General features: G+C 37.8%; 1 protein-coding gene across 1 annotated transcript in view; it reads right to left on the bottom strand.

Moving 5' to 3' along the window:
* Window positions 1-6,698: 6,698 nt before the first annotated feature.
* The window catches only part of EGFL6 (EGF like domain multiple 6), a 45,482-nt gene continuing 39,701 nt past the window's right edge, over window positions 6,699-12,479 (bottom strand). Inside the window, exons 9-12 of the mRNA XM_068425517.1 lie at window positions 12,132-12,212; window positions 10,118-10,204; window positions 8,491-8,756; window positions 6,699-7,300 (exon numbers count right to left, since the gene is read on the bottom strand). Of these exons, the coding sequence (XP_068281618.1) occupies window positions 7,205-7,300; window positions 8,491-8,756; window positions 10,118-10,204; window positions 12,132-12,212 (530 nt within the window). The 3' untranslated portion in view covers window positions 6,699-7,204. The remainder of the gene's footprint in view (window positions 7,301-8,490; window positions 8,757-10,117; window positions 10,205-12,131; window positions 12,213-12,479) is intronic.

The following is a 12,479-nucleotide window of genomic DNA, read 5'->3' on the forward strand; positions in this document are numbered from 1 at the left end:
CTGAGAAGAGCCTGGCTCCATCCTCACGACACTTGCCCTTTACATATTTATAAACATTAATGAGGTCACCCCTCAGTCTCCTCTTCTCCAAGCTAAAGAGACCCAGCTCCCTCAGCCTCTCCTCATAAGGGAGATGTTCCACTCCCTTAATCATCATATTCCTTATATCCTCAGCTGAAAGTGCCTTGCCTACTGCAGAGGCACTGAGCTCCCTTGGCAGGCAGGCACAAGAAGGAGAATGACTTGCTCCTGCAATTAGCTCTCCTTTGAGCAGGGATGCAAACTGAGGATGACCCTCCTGGAGGTGGGTTCCTCACTCAAAGGACTCCTTGGGTGTCTCCATTGAATTGTCTTCGATCTAATGAATAAGGGATTATTATTCCAGTTTCACATTTATAAGGCAATAATAATTATAATTGAGAGAATAAATTGCCTCTCAATTATAAATTGAGAGGCAATAATGCTTTCTCAATTATCTCTGAAGTAAAACAAAACAAAAATATTATAAAAATTATATACCCATTATATTTGTACATGTAGAATCATAGAATGGAAAGGACCTTTAAGATCATTGAGTCCAACCGTTAACCTAACACTGCCAAGTCCACCACTAAACAATATTCCTAAGCACCGCATCTACGTGTCTTTTAAATAACTCCAGGAATGATGATTTCACCACTTCCTTGGGCAGCCTATTCCAGTGCTTGATAACCCTTTCAGTGAAGAAATTTTTTCTAATATCCAATCTAAACCTCCGCTGGCACAACCTGAGGCTGTTTCCTCTTGTTCTATCACTTGTTACTCAGGAGAAGAGACCAACTCCCACCTCGCTACAACCTCCTTTCAGTTAGTTGTAGAGAGCCATAAAGTCTCCCCTCAGCCTCCTTTTCTCCAGGCTAAACAACCTCAGTTCCCTCAGCCAAATATATGTGTATATGTGTGTAATGATATGTATGTACATCTTTGTGTTTGCATGGTTTTCCAGGATAAAATCAGTGCTACTTTAACAGCGACAACTTCTTTGAGACTTCAGTATTGGCTGTGATAAGTATCTGCTTCTCTAAAAACATAGGCTTCTATTCAACAAAGTGAGATATTCTGCCAGCTGATAAAGTGTTAATATCCACAGAAATAGTTGGAAAAATGTTGGTCGAACAATGTTCGTCGTAAGGTTTTTGCACAGAATAGTATCAGTTTCAAATAAGCTTCCCTAAAAAAATTTTTTTGCTAAACCAGTGGTTCTATTTAAAGAAAAACAAAATAAACCCAAAATGGTTGGGTATTATTTATTCTATAAAATTAATTTTTATATTTTTATTTTATTTTTAAAACTATGTCATATCATAATGTCATAACAGGTCGCTATTTTATCATGTAAGTTACTGCTTTGTGATATGGTCCCACAGTGGTACAACACATCATTTTGAACATACTATAAAAAACTAACATTTCTGAGTTTAAATGAGCTGTAGGTTTGCATTTTCTGCATGTGATCTACATGAAAGTCAATGTTGGCATAAGAACACACGTGAACAGTTCTGGCTTGCCTTCAAGCCAGAGACATCCTGCAAAATTGCCACAATTATTACTTTGTTTATTTATTAACTCGTACCCATATCACTGAAAGAAGGACAGTGATAATGCGGTTTCTTTTAATGAAATAAAAAGCTTTTTAAAATTATTTTTGAAGACGATTTGTCTTGATAATACATTAGCAATGAAATACTGCAGAGATGTGCTCCCCTTCACAAAATACTTGTAGTGTATTTATTTGAAACAAAATATGAGTGAGTTCCCTTAAAGTCTTCTTTCTTTGACTTGTTTTACAAAGGGTAAGCTTAGTCTCTCTTTTTTCTTGTCCATTCTTGGAATTGTAACACCTGCCTCTTCAGAATAGCTCAGGCAAAATGTGTTGTGGGGGAAGGACTGATGGACAGGCATTTCCTCTAAAAGGTACAGGCACTGGAGCTGTGGTTCGAAATTTCTATTCACACTTTCACTGATGTTTTCAATAGTGGACATAGCTGGGCCATTCTGCAAGTGCCCCCTTGCCTCTAGAAAAGATGGCTATTTATTTTAACATTCTGACGATTTCAAAGACGACAAAGAAAATTAGGACTGCCATGTGTTTACATCCTGGGCAAGAAGATGATGTTAGTAATTGACTCTAAGTCAATTGACTCTTAAGTAAGTATACATGCGGCTTTCTTGAGTACAGGATCTGCTCTAGTACTTTTTACACCTGCTGTGAATGTTACTTAGTTTAGAATAAACTTAATGTTTGAGGGAAGAACAGCTTTTGGTTTGGTGTTTTTCTTTTTTTTTTAGAAATCCGTTGATCCTGATCAGTTTATGGCATGTATTTCTCAAAGTTTTTTATCATTATTTTCTATAATTTTATAAATTTTGTGACTTCTGTTTTGAGTCATGTATTCAGGTGAGAAGACAAATCCTGATGCAGTGCACAAAAATTTCATCTATTAAGCTATCAAGTATAGCAAGAAACCCAATAAACCGCAGTGAGTCAAAACACAGAGATTTAATGTTATAGCGCTATTCACCTGAAATCAAGGGTCAAATTCTGATTGCCTGCTTTACCCGCCTAAATCAGATTTACTGACTCCACCCCAGAGGTGTCCAATTCAGCAAACAGATTTTGGGCGTCAAAGTTAGCACCAATTTTCCCTGTACAGTCAGGAGAAAGCAATGGAGTAGGGCAGTCAGCTCTGGAAGAAGTTTAAAGTGCCTGAATGAGCTGCCAACTTTGCTATTGTCTGTGTACAGAATGAACAGCTACAAATTAAAACATGCCACCCCCTCTATGCTACAAAAAAGGGGTTGCTGCATGCAAACTGCCTCCTGGAAGTGCTTCGTGAAGAATTTTGACTTCCAAACTCTGCCTGGGAATCATTTGAGAGAGTGCTTGGAGCTGGGCCTTGACAAAGCATGTCTGCGGAGCTATTCGGTGCTCTTGCACACCATCCAGCTTGTTGGAGAAGCACCATCTTTGCATGGAAGTAGAAAGAAGTTTATGAATAAAAAAGAATGAAATGCTATTTTAAAGCAAGTTTAGGGAGATGCTATTTCCTTTACTCTAATCTGTATTTCTATTGGCATCAAATACATTGATTGTTTATAATAATTGTATTATTCCTGATAATATTTAGCTTTGAAATATTTTTCTTTCATTTTAAAATGAATTAATAGAACACTTTAAATGTGGGATTAAAGTTAGCTTTAATCTGAGGACTATAAGGATCACTATTCAACTGTTTCTCAAATCTGTCTAGGGAGAATATTCTTCTCAGGGGTGTATTTGAAATAGAAATCGGTATAATGCATTACACAAATTTTAAGAATTTGAGAGATTTTCAGACAGAGTATTAGGCTATTTACTATTAAAAAAAGAAGGAAAGAAAAGGAAAGAACCTTCTAAAACATTCAGTTATGCTTTACTGCATCACTAAATATTCCCAAATAAAAAATTAACAATCAGCGTTCTCTGAACAGTTCTATAACGTGCACTTCCTGAAGAGCTGGAGTGTGGAAGGGGGAGTCAGAGAGACTGAATGTCTCAAACTTTGTTGAAATCAAACTCTAAAGTCAAGTATTGGACAGGTTAATAACTATCGAAATTAGAAATTCTTTTTCCATCAAAAATCATTTGCTGTGATGAGCTTTTAAGTAACAGTACACATATGACAAAATAAATTATTATCCACACTTTCTTGTTACTTACCTTTTAATTAATATATTGTCATGAATTTCAATAGCTCCAGTACATGCAGGTGTATGACTATGTCCTAAAAAATATAGCAATTATGAAGTAAATATGAGTGGTGATCAGTCATTGAAAGCATCTCTCCACTGACTTCAGCTTTATGATCCTTAAAAATTGCAGTGGGGGATCCTTATTTAATGTATAAAAATAATGTCTAATAGCTGGAAAATGTTTTAAATCCTTTTCAATTGCAGGTTACAAGATAATCATCTTGTGGGAACATGCCTCAGCATTTCCATGTATTCAAAGTTAACAAAATGAAATGTCTCCTTTAATTCTTTTGGTAGTTGAAAGAAAGTGATTGAAACATTCTGTTATACAACCTTCAAGATTAAATGATCACATCTGTTGAGTAGTTTTTGAAGGATGTAATATAGATTTGGGTAATTAGCTGGAAGATCTTTTTTTCCATTTACTTGTAGGCAGCATACTGTCTCCGAAGTTTATTATCAGACTTAAGAGTTGCAAATGATGGTACCAAAGCTGAAGCCACTTGATTATATCATACTTTTAACATTTTCAAATACTCCCCGTGCAGTTTCCTTCCTGTCTAAAATAATCAGGCAGATAATGGATTTCACATTTCTCAGTAATGCAGAACTGTCAGGAACATTTTAAGGCATTAATGACTATGGGCATAACATGCCCTTTAACTGTTTTCACCTGAAGGAGAAACATGTAGCTTTTGCCCTGAGCAGTTGCATCTTTTGAATGAACGTTGCAAACAATACCAGTTCATTTGCTGATGCGCTGATGGTTTATATGAATGTCTGTATGCAATGGGTTTATTTTGTTGTTCTTTGAATTTATTCACAACAAAAAAGGTTTCAGTTTTGCTCTTCAGATCTTATTATGCTAGAATTATTTTTATGTCTGCGGTGATGCAAACTGTCTTGTATCTGACAATCCATTGCAACCAAGTGAGAAACAACTTCTACAACTACTACAGAAAGCCTTATAGCAGCTATTTCATTCTGCACTGATCTGTGCAAATTATTTTCTTACCAATTCCATGAAATGCAAAATCTTTTTTTTTTATCTTGTCTTTTGGATGGAATGCTACTACTAAAGTCATTGTCACAGTCCTCATTCATGGTGGGCTATGATTCAACCAACAACGAATAAGTATCAGCATATCTGGCTCCATATCAGACCATGTTCATTGTGTTTACTCTCTGTCTTGTGTATTGAGCAAATAGTCTTTACATACTATGCCTTCCACAGGCACCATTTATCTTTCCATGCCAAATAACTGCACATGCAAGAAATGCCTAGCTGCACTTTTTTAGGTAGACTTGGTTTACTCCACATATGTATTTCAAATGTATCATTTGCACTGTAATGCTCAAGACTGTAATGATTCTTAGGCTTCTTAGGCTTTAGGGGCACTGTGTATGTGTAAATTGTTGCTGTTTGAATCTAGACACAGAATTTGATTTCAATAAAATTGATCTTTCATTTTCTCAGTCTTCCGTAAGGGTAGTTCAACTTCAGAGAGTCAGGTGAGGAGGAGCGAGTCACAAAAAATACTTGTTTCACTTTTCTGCCTCATTGTGACCAGGTTCCTCAGGCATCCTGAGATCACAGTCAGCATCTGATCCACTACTGAGGGAACTTTCCCCTCACTTTGAAACTCCCAGAGTCTTTGCCCTGAGATCTAAGGGACTTTGGATTTCTCAAGTCCTTATTCTGTAATTTCCTCAGCATCTCCAAAGACACTGGGAAAGAAATTCATATGTCAAAGCTGAAGTCCATGTACAGTTCTCAGAGCACCTGTTTTGTAACACAAACCAGTTCTAACAAAGAACAAGCATTTCCTGATTACATTGCTATTGTAAACTTTCCAGACATTTGCAGTCTTGCTTACCCTTTCCTCACCTGTGTGCAAAGTGCAAAAATACCATGTTTCAACAAGAAATGCCTCAAGCATCCCTGACTTGCTTCATAGGTGCAATTCAAGGTGTGTGAACTTGTGTAGCTGTTTTTTGTTAAAAAGCTTACGTTTGTATACGCTGAATTCTTCAAGGTTCTTTAGTGTTTGTCTATAAAATTCTATTCAATTGTTTTGAATGTCCCATTTTTCATACAAGCGTCACTAATAATAAACAGTGAGCAGTCAACCTAGAAGGGGATACACAGAGCTAACCAAGAGGAAGATGCATGCACGCACGTTTAACTGAATATTGCCTGAGCCAGGGTTTCTCCAGGGGCACCTCTGTCTTCTTGGGATTCAGACCATTAGGTACTTTCAGAAGAGAGCACGAGATGGAAGAAGGTGGTCTTGTCCTCCTCAGCATTGTCATTTGACTTCTTTTCAGAAAAGATGGAACCTGGATTCTAGACCCACCTGAAATGTCTATGTGTGTGTATGTATATGTGTACATGTGTGTGTGCACGGGCGAGCGTAGCGGGGGGGTGACAGGGTGGCAGCTCCTAGTTTGTGGGAGAAGGTTCTGCTCACCTTCCTGCTCCTGGGGATGGCAGATAGTCTCCATCCCGTTTGCTGAAGTTTGAAGGAACATGAAGGAGCTCGCAACAAAGATATTTGTTTTTCAATTGTGTAAGAAGGACCGTTATTGTGTGGCCACCAGGCTATACCATCTACTGGAAAATGAAAACCGTTCTTTCACACCTCTGTGGGGTAAAGTAGGCCTGCAATCCAGCAGGCACCATTTATTCCTGAAGGTCAGTACATAATGTGAAGTTTCTTAAGTGCTAATAATTGGTCATTCTTTTTGTTCTTTTTTTCAGTGCCAGTTGCTAACATCATCCGTTAATGACTAACATTAAATGCTTATAGAACTATAAAGGGATCATTTCTAAACAGTGATTTGTGTGACTCAAAGACACTGATGACAAACAAGGTGTTTTACGTACTTTATTAGTAAAGAAAATATTCCTCAAAGACATGACTCCACTTACAACATGCTTAGCTCCATCAAGAAGGAAATAAAGCTCCTCTCTTTCTTCTTACTTGTTGAATAGATTAAATATCTACACACTAAGCAAGAAGTTAAAATTACATCACCAGAAGTAGTAACGTCATCCTAAATACTGCTTTATGTTCTTGTGGAGTGGAAGAAATGAAATAGAAGACTTAAGAATAGCCTTGAGAAGAACTTTAAGGAATAAAAGCATATAGAATTTGTAAAAAAGCTAGACAAATAATACTTTAGAAACCCTGACCTTGAATTATAAAATACAGTAGTGCTACTCAAAGCATGTATTAGAATTAGAATAACTCATAAAAAAGTGTACTGTGCATCTGGCACATGTCAGTTTTTCTGTTTGCATTGCTGCATTAAGTTCAAGGCATAGTTTTTATGGTTTTGTTTTTTTCATAAAGAAAATGATACAAAAATACACTACTAGTAAGGCAAATATTAAAACTAGGATTAAATCCGTATACTCAAATATCCATTATCAGGTATCTTCTGGGCATAGACCAGAAATTAGTATAACATTGTCCACTCCAATTTCTCCAGTTTTGCCCTTCCCACGTTCTGATTCAAAAGTGACCTGTCATAAGAAAAGAGATGTATTAACAATGAAAATGTAGTTTATCCAACTCTTAATGTTAATTAGTTATAATGCTATATCCGAGGAATGTTTTATCACAGTACAGGACTTAATGACTTAAATCCTTGCAGTTTTTAGAGTTTCTGTGTATTATTTGAACTAGACTGATAATCCTCTGCACAGATTTACAATACCAAATGGATTCCTTTAATAAGATTACTTATTTTCATTGTACAAAGAAAATGCAAATTGAGTGCAATGCTATTATAATAATGTAGTTTTATCACAGTATGTGATGCTAGTGCACTCCTTTTCTTGAAGACATTACAACTTTTCAGTTTTGATCTATTTGGATCCTTAGTTTTTGGGTGTATATACAATATATATATATTTACTCTCTTTCTATATATAGTATGTATATATATAGTATAGTATGTATACTATGTAGAGAGAGTAGGTTCATTTTTATGAATAGGATGCCTGGGTTTTTATTTAATAGTCTGATTCTCATTTATGTAAGGGCTTTTCTACATCATTCCAGCAGTTCAAAGAACCTTGAAATGGGCTTGCATTTCATTTATACTCACATTATTCAGTTACACAGTAGAATGCTTTACACAGCACTGAAAACATTCAGTCACATAAATGAAAACCAGGCCCTAGAATTTCAAGGAGAAACTTGCTGACATCCGATTGAGGCCATTTTCAGGCATACATCAAGGCATAGGTGTTCCCTGTTGGCTAGCATGTCCTGCTCCTAAGGTAATTGCCCATCCTTGATTATACATGATGTCTCCTTTTGCTCTAATGGTCTGGTTTTGTGTGGTTTGAGAGCATCCTCTTCTATGAAATGGAAAATTTTCATTTTTCCAGGCATGTATGTATGCTTCTGTTGCATGAGATATTAAGGAGAGATTTTTATTGCTTGTGTTAATTTATGACCTGATGCAGTTTTTTTACAAATCGACAGGATTACTAACATCAGTGTCCCAACCAACTGGGGTAATTCGGTTCTGAAATTATAACCAGATAATAACTAAAATGTGTGCCCCTGTTTCCCATTTCAGACAAACCTTTCAATTGCCAGTAAGCGATGCCTATAAAACAGTTGGTGGAACACTTGAGGATTAGGAAATTAAGATGTTGTGTTTGTTATGGTAGTTGGCGCTTATCAGTTGTGTTATACTTACACTGTTGGTTGTTTCAGCCCCCTGAAATATCTCTATTTTTCCAGTTCTCCACCTTTCATCTTGTCCTTTGTTCTGCTCCCAGACAGGAGCAGGTTTTTTGTTTGCCAGGAACACTCGAAGTTTCCCCACTCTCTCGCCAGCAAGCCGATAACTGAAAATCAAGCAGTAGCTGCTCTTTGGTTTGAGGTCAGTGAGGAGAAGTTTTAGACGCCCCATATCCTTCTTGTGCCCCACAAAAGCTGGAACTGCCATATAGTAGCCATCGCCTTGTAACAAAAAAAAAAAAGGAAAATGCATCTTTAATGGACTTGTATTTATTAGCAAATTGAATACATATTTGCTAAGAAAATATATGGAAGCTGTGTTACTTGAATAATTTACAATCAGACTGGAGAAAAGCAGCAGGGAGTGTACTTTGCAAGGAATAAGCTTGCACTGTTGGAAGTCAGATCAGTTTACAGAGGAGATAAGTTCATATTTCACTGGCAATTACAGTCATTCTTCCTTGCACTACCTTTCAAAGGCAAAACCATCTCAGTTTTTCAAATGTAACAGCCTGAAATGTGCTGCTGTGCCTCTGTGGTCAGATCATTTCCAGTACTTCAGCTAGCTCAATACTCTCTCCACTGTCCTCTGCAGTGATGACAAACTCATAAAAGAACAGATACCTTATTCCCCAAATCCTGGAGGACCAATGAAATGACAGAGACACACAAAGTGATAAAGGGATAAAACATCTGGGCCCATAAATAATGTCATACTCAGCAGATGTAAGTTCAGGGAGATGGGGTAAGGTCAGGGTAAAGTCCTTCCGGAAAAGACATCACAGAGAAGGGACTTGGGGAAAAGGAAATATATGGAGCAGAAGAGGAAGGATTAGTGAAGGAAGACTGAGATGGAAAGACTGTGAGGGAAGAGGGAGAGAATGTGTGTGTAGGAACTGGAGCGAGTGGCCTGCAGAATCTGCAGGATCCACCGGTCCCTGCTGCAGCAGCTTCTGCAACATTTCCTGTGCCACAGGGGAAGAGACAGCCTTTCAAACAAGTTTCTTCAACTACACCAGCACAGCAGTCTCACATCGCACTCGTGGAGCTCTTTCTCATGTGTTAGTAGGCCTGCAGTTGGTACCAGGTCAGGTATCGGTTGTTCTTGAATAGCCCCCTGCCCTTGGCTCATTCTGAGGAATGCCATCGCTAGTTTGTCTTGCAGTTTGAGATTTCTGAGCATTTATCACAGTGCTGTCTAAGCTATGTGAGTGACTACATTGCCACATCCATCTGTATAGCAGATATGTAGTTAAATGCCCTACCAGTCTTGGAGAGACACAGCACGTACTAATAAGGTTTCCATTGCCTTGTACCTTGCAATTCTGAACAGTTATAGTCTAATCCTTTTTCTCATCTTGTGATTCGTGTTGAAATATGTGGCTGATTACCCGTTGCCACTGGATATTTCAGAGAAACAATTTCCACTCCCAGCATTCTCTGCCTCCTTTTTTCTTTTATAGACGTAACCCACTGACAGGAAAGCTAATTCTTGCTTCTGTTTTCCCCTCCATCCCCCTTTTTTTTTTGGAGGAGGTGAGGCATCAATTAAAAGCAAAGCTAGGCAACAGATATTTAAATACCTCTATCTCGATCAGCAGGATTCCAGTCAAAGTCATCATCAGCATCTTGTTTCCAGTCGCAGACTCCTCGACTGAAGCTGCAATCAACTGAAAAAAAGAATTGGCAATGGAGACTCAAGAGATAGGAGGAGCACTATGTCATAAGCACTGGTAAAAATAATTTGCTCTTTATTCAACTTGTTATGAACGTATAGGTCATTCTAAAATTATCTATAATCTGAGTTCAGATAGTGTTGACCTAGATTAAATTGCAAAAAAGCAAAACATTAGAGTTTATGTAGTAATTCTTTCTTTAACTCACAGAAAAACCTTTTTTGTCTTTTTACTGCCAATCTCCCATCTGCACGCAAGTTTATATGCTGTGACTTGCGTATACTGAGTGCCTGCTGATCTCCAGGTATAGTTGGAGGTGTTAGTTTTGAACTTTAGCATCATAAGTGGTTTGGGATCTGCCTACTTTAGATCTTTCCTTTCTCCATTTGTTACACTGCTGTAGTTGTAATCAGCTGAGATGCTCAAGCTCCAGTTCTATCCATTGAAAGAGAGAAGCTGTACTCCCATGAGAGGAATCCTTTACGTCAGCACTAGATACTCATACTACATGGATCTGGGAATAGCCCAAACCAGTTGGCCTTTAGAGCACGCTGCAAAAAGGGTATGATCCAGAGCACACCACAGCCTCTGTGACTGTGCAGATGAAAAGCATTATATATAAAGAATGAAATAAATACTGTGCAATGCAAGCTTGACAGATCAGATTAAGAATAATACGTCAGCCATCTGAACTCCCTCAGAAAGAGGCATCCTTCTTGCTCTTTTCAGGTATTTTACCATGAGACAGAGAAGTGCAGTATATGGCATTTAGAAATCATTAATGTATAAATCTGTTTTTTCCGAGGCTACTGCTTTCTGAATGGGAAAAAACCCAGTATCTCATCCTTAATGTCAGCCAGCACATTTGTCTATTTTGTTTTGTTTTCTTTTAAGATTTGGAAGCATTTGTGGATTGGTTTTGGATGAAACCCATATTGTCCTAAAAAGAACCTTAGCTACAGAGAATCCCAGCGTTTCAGCCCCTGCCCACTTGGCTCCCCAGGACGATGTTGCTGCCCTGTAAATGCATAAGCTCAATACGATCTCTCAGTCCCCTCTTTTGTATTCTGCTTTTTTTTCCATGGTTCTCATAAGCAGGTCCTTATAGTCAGCTTCATGATTCTGTCCATCACAGAGGAACCGTTTCCCACCAGGAGAAAGGGGGAGAGTGCCCTTTGATCTGCCTTTATGCTTTGCTTTGACCAGAGCTATGCTGCAATCTGCTGCAGTGCCCAGCAGGCACCGAAGTGTTTTGTTGGAAAATGTGTGAAGTAGTTTCCTAAGGCATGGCCAAAGCTTAAGTTGTGTACATAAATTGGCAGGTCTTGGACCTTGTATGCTCCCCTGGCTGATTTTACAGTAATTTTTTAATGTGAGAAAGAACAGGTAGTATCATCTTACTCTGATATCCACAGGATTTACTGATGAATCGGGAATGATCAGAAAATCATAGGCAGGCTATTTAAGATTTAGGGTAAATATTTATTCAATCTTGTTTAGCGGAAACTCCTATTGACTTCTGACAGAGGACCAGGAGAAAAAACAACAGAATATGGCTGAAGGACTTTGGCATATGGTTGCATGCTATGCAACACTCTAACATGTTTTCATTTTATAGACAACAAAAATTAGTTTATTTTTTCATGACTCTGAAATAAATCAAGTGAAATTCAATTGCAAGTCAGGTTTCAATGTGGGGGGACATTGTATACCTGGCTTATAAACCGTTAAAAGTATGTTTTGAGAAGGACACAAAAAGCTTCTCACACTGGAACTGGCACAGATACTGTCTCTAACGTGCTCACCAAACCTTTGTTTTATGTTAAAGGCTTTTAAACTGGGTTTGGCTTAGCTAATAAAGGTTGTAATGAAAACATACAATACACAGGAAAATAAATACCTTAGTATAAAAATAATCTACCTTCTTGCTCTGATCTTGACACTGGAACTTTCCTATGTGCCAGGAGAGGGCCGAAGGCAGCTGCTTCTTTCACCTTGGGAACTACAGAAAACAACTTGTCAAGTGCCGAGTCATCACGGGAACAGAAAATGGAAATTTATTGCTTTATACCAGTTGCCATCATTTATTTAAATAACTAAATGTATATGTTTTCCACTCCACCACCAAACTCACATTCCTAACCCCAGTTAGATACTAACTCTGAATTTTAAAAACTTTGTTTAAATTGCTGTTTTCCACAGCACTGTACCTTCTAAGCTGTGGGCAATGGAGCTACAAGATTCACAAGGTCATAAGATGTTGAACATG

The sequence above is a fragment of the Nyctibius grandis genome, chromosome 2 (genome assembly GCF_013368605.1).
Source record: "Nyctibius grandis isolate bNycGra1 chromosome 2, bNycGra1.pri, whole genome shotgun sequence".
Classification (NCBI taxonomy): Eukaryota; Metazoa; Chordata; class Aves; order Nyctibiiformes; family Nyctibiidae; genus Nyctibius; species Nyctibius grandis.